The sequence below is a fragment of the Oryx dammah genome, unplaced genomic scaffold, assembly GCF_014754425.2.
Source record: "Oryx dammah isolate SB20612 unplaced genomic scaffold, SCBI_Odam_1.1 HiC_scaffold_28, whole genome shotgun sequence".
NCBI lineage: Eukaryota > Metazoa > Chordata > Mammalia > Artiodactyla > Bovidae > Oryx > Oryx dammah.
Genome location: NW_024070212.1, coordinates 117,604,231 through 117,608,422, shown reverse-complemented (window position 1 = coordinate 117,608,422; position 4,192 = coordinate 117,604,231). Strand labels below are relative to the sequence as shown.

At 66.5% G+C, this 4,192-nt stretch overlaps 1 protein-coding gene across 12 annotated transcripts in view; it reads left to right on the top strand.

Annotated features, from left to right (window-relative positions):
- The window catches only part of KIF1A (kinesin family member 1A), a 66,479-nt gene that overhangs the window by 19,218 nt on the left and 43,069 nt on the right, over positions 1 to 4,192 (top strand). For all 12 annotated transcript variants that reach the window (XM_040232018.1, XM_040232017.1, XM_040232012.1 and 9 more), the window contains 4 exons: positions 410 to 485; positions 2,582 to 2,661; positions 2,914 to 3,020; positions 3,786 to 3,869. In XM_040232018.1, coding sequence (XP_040087952.1) covers positions 410 to 485; positions 2,582 to 2,661; positions 2,914 to 3,020; positions 3,786 to 3,869 — 347 coding nt within the window. The remainder of the gene's footprint in view (positions 1 to 409; positions 486 to 2,581; positions 2,662 to 2,913; positions 3,021 to 3,785; positions 3,870 to 4,192) is intronic.

Genomic DNA, 4,192 nt, shown 5'->3' with positions numbered 1-4,192 from the left:
GGCCATCTGATGGAGAGGTGGGAGCTGGGGGGCTGGGACCAGGCCATTTGATGGAGAGGTGGGAGGTAGAGGCTGGGACCAGGCCATCTGATGGAGAGGTGGGAGCTGGGGGGCTGGGGACCAGGCCATCTGATGGAGAGGTGGGAGGTGGGGCTGGGGGCTGGGACCAGGCCATGTGATGGAGAGGTGGGAGGTGGGGCTGGGACCAGGCCATGTGATGGAGAGGTGGGAGGTGGGGGCTGGGACACTGTGCCCAGCTCTGCAGTCTTGCAGTCAGGGGCCCATGCCTGTCACCAGTGGCCCCACTGACCTGACCCCCACTCAGGGGAGCAGTCCCTCCAAGGGGCACCTGAGCCCACAGCCCAGATGAGAGCCTGTGTGGGTGCTGACCCCTCACTCTGTGCCCCAGGGAAGCGCTGCTGGCTGAGATGGGTGTGGCCATGCGAGAGGACGGTGGCACGCTGGGGGTGTTCTCTCCCAAAAAGGTAGGAGCCGATCCATTCCCTGGGCTGCCCCAGCGTGGACGGAAAGGGGACCTGCAGCCCTCGGCAGCTGTCAGCTCCTGGGGGCAGGGAAGCAAGCTCCAGGGACCCGACCACGCTCATGCGCAGCCATTCCTTCCCTGTGTGGCCCCTCATCTCCCGCTGCTCACCGTGGGATGTCTCTTTGGCTGAAGGACGTCAGGGAGGTCACTTAGCTGCCTGAGGGGTCGGCTGGGCCCCTTAGGTTGAGACTGGGTTCCTGAAACAGGGGGAGCCAGCACCCCCTCAGGAGCCTGCAGGGCAGGGCTGGGGGGACATGGGCCAGGAGCCAGCTGTCCCCTTGGAGGTTAGCTGAAGTAAGCCCGGCCGTCCCAGCAGGGACTCCTCTTCTGCACCTAGCCCGGCTTGCCCATGGCCCAGGACCTCACATGGAACCAAGCCCCACCCCCTGTTCCGTAGCTCAGGTAGGGCAGCGCACGAGCACTGGGGAAAAGTCTCTATGGTTCCAGCACGCAGACCCACCCTCCCCTGCCAAAGATCGCTAGACCCTTAGAGCCCTTAGGAACCGTGCTTCAAGCCCAGAAGCCTTCCTGGAGGCAGTGGCAGTCCACTCAGGCCCTGGCCCTGCCACTTCTTTAGCGAGGGAGCACCTGGCTGACTTTTTATCTCACAAAAGGGCTCCTGTGTTTGCCTGTCTTGGAGCTGACGGCACGTGAAGCCAGTGCTGTGCCGCTGGGCCCCCACTGGAAGAGGAGAACGGGGTGCCCGTGTGAAGGCCCATCCCTCAGGGTGGCTGCTCCCTGGGGACGGGGACGGGCCCCCAGGCTGTGTCTGCGCTGCCCGCTAGCTGGGGAGCAGCACGTTGCGGAGGCCCAGAGGCAGGAGCGAGGGTGCCTGCGGCCCTGGGCAGGGGCCAGTGGCGCCTTGGGGGTGCCTCACATCTGTCCACATAGGCTTTTAGTTTTGTTTGGGATTCAGTGCCTGTGGCGGGGCGCCCTGTCCATGGGAGGGGTGCCCTCTCCCTGGGGGGATGCCCCGTCCTGGGGGGGGTGCCCTCTCCCTGGGCGGTGCCCTGTCCGTGGGGGGGTGCCCTGTCCCTGGGCGGTGCCCTGGGAAGTGTGCAGAGCTGGGGTACATATGCCCTCGGGGCACCAGTTGTGCAGTCCTTTGGCTTCGTTGGTGGCAGAAGGATTTGCTGGTGGCCCAGGCCTGGACACTGCCCAGGAGGGGGCTGGCCCTGGAGGCCCCCCAAGACGTCTCCTCTGGAGACGCACAGGACACCCTCCCAGGAACAGGGTGGCTGGAGATGTCTGTCCTGTGTCTGATGACCAGGTCTCCGTGACCCTATGCTGAGTCACTGGGGGGCCCCAGGGGTCTATAGTGAGGGTGTGGACAGCTGGCCCCAAGGAGCCAGGTGGGAAGCAGGAAGCTGTCCAGCCTTGCCATGCTCCAGAGTCCTTGCCGGGACGGGGTGGAGGTCCGGAAGTGTTGGGGCCCAGAGACCCTGAGGGAGAGCAGAGGAGGAGGGGCGGAGCCTGCCACGGCTGCTCTGGGCACGGAGTGGGCAGTGCTTAGACAGGGCCGTGGGGGAGGTGCCCTCCTTGGCCGTGACTTGCGCTCTGGTAGACCCCTGGTGAGGACAGGTGGGGAGCGTCCCACCCGGCTGGCTCGCAGCCTCTCTACTTCTCGGCCTCCAGGGCCTGAGCCCCACTGCCTGGCACCCTCGCCCCCTTCCTGGCTCCTGGGTCCCCCTGGGGCCTCAGCCCCTGGATTGGGAGGGGGACCTCAGGTCCTGTTTTAGTGGAGGACCAGGCCCAGGCCCCACGGAGCCCAGGCTTGCCCTGCACATCCAAGCCCCGTGTGCCTCCAGTGCTCAGAGCTGGACTCCCAGCCCCTCCAGAGGTCCAGCGGCCCCGAGTGCTGCCCCCAAGGCTCTGGGGTCCCCATCAGAGTCTCCTCCCATCCTCTCGGCCAGGCTGGAGGACACTGTGTCCCCACGAGGCCGGGCCTAGGGCTGGTGGTCCCAGGGAGAGAGGGCAGTGGGCGGCCAGGGTCAGGCTCCTGCCCTCCCCAAGAGAGGTGACCCCCTGTCTCCCCAGACGCCACATCTGGTCAACCTGAACGAGGACCCCCTCATGTCTGAGTGCCTGCTCTACTACATCAAGGACGGGACCACCAGGTGGGGGTCGGCGGGGCACGGGGAGGGGCGCTGAGCCTGGCCGTGCGCCGGTGCTGATGCTGTGGGCCCCTCTGGGCAGTGTGGCTCCCCGTGGCCAGGCCATGTTGGGGGTGTCTCCTGAGCCCCTACTCATGTGCTCTCCAGCCGTTTTCTGTAAGGGCTGGGTATCCAGGAGGCTGCGAGGGCGGTGTGGGCCGGTGGGCAGCGTTATGGTGCACTGGGCCTGTGGTGCTGACAGCCCGCTGCACGCAGGGTGGGCCGGGAGGACGCGGAGAAGCGGCAGGACATTGTTCTGAGCGGGCACTTCATCAAGGAGGAGCACTGTGTCTTCCGGAGTGATTCCCGTGGGGGAAGTGAAGGTACCGCCTCCCCCCCTCCAGCTTCCTAGTCAGTGCTAGGAACCACCCTGGTTCTAAAGGTGCTTGGACAGTTGGGCTGGGGACCCGGGCTCCCTCCTCAGACTGGGGGCCAGTCGGGGCGTTCATGGGTGGCAGGGCAGTGAGCGCAGATCAAGGGGACAACTGTTCTCAGGCCACAGCTTCCCGCGGGCTGGGAGTGGCCATCTGTCCATTTGCCTGGCCGGCCTGCCCTTGGGTCTCTGTCACCGCTGCCAGTCTTCCTTTTCGGGGAGGTACCTGCTGTCCCAGCAGCCACGGCCCCCAAGCTCAGTGCACGCTCCCTGGTGGGCGTCTGGCCTCGGGGCTGCAGACCACTGACTTCTCTGTGTTCTCCCAGAATTCTGTCCCCAAACCTCTCCCCCGCTGCCCTCGGGGGGTGGACACGAAGCCAGGAGGGGTTCTGGGACTCCAGGACCATCCCTCCTGGAGACCCCGTAGGGCAGGGTGGGTGCCTGGCACGGCCTCCCTGGCTCGGACTTGGGGCACAAGAGCCTCCCTGCCGTGTGTCACCTCCTTTGCCCGTGAGGGGCTGAGATGCCCCTCCAGCTTCTTTGAGGCCAAATCGAGGTGCCTCAGGAAGGAGGTGCCTGCGGGGGGCCACAGCTGGGTGCCCAGTGCCCAGGTGGGTCAAGACCCCACCCCACGCTGAGCGCTTGTAGGACTCAGGGAGACAGCCCGGGTGACAGCCCCTCACGGCGCTCCCCTCTGCCCCTACCTGCTCTGCAGCTGTGGTGACTCTAGAGCCCTGTGAGGGGGCGGACACCTACGTCAACGGCAAGAAAGTCACGGAGCCCAGCGTGCTGCGGTCAGGTACAGTGGGGGCGCCGCCGCCCCGCTCCCCACGCCCATGCACCCCCGCTCCCAGGCTGTGGGGCTGCAGGCACCCGGCCAGCTGGCAGGCGCCCTGGTGGCACCGTAGGGTCGGAGGTGGTGGGGCGAAGGCAGTTGGCGGCAGCGCTGAGGTGGAACTCCTGTCCCAGAGCCCCGGCGGGATGGAGGGGGCCTTGGTAGAGCAGCCACCGGGGTGTGGGCTGCACAACCCCTGCACCCCGGGCCCCTGGCTGGGCCTCGTGCCCTGGTGTTATAAAACACACAGGAGGAAGATGTATGTACACACACACACGTGTAAACAC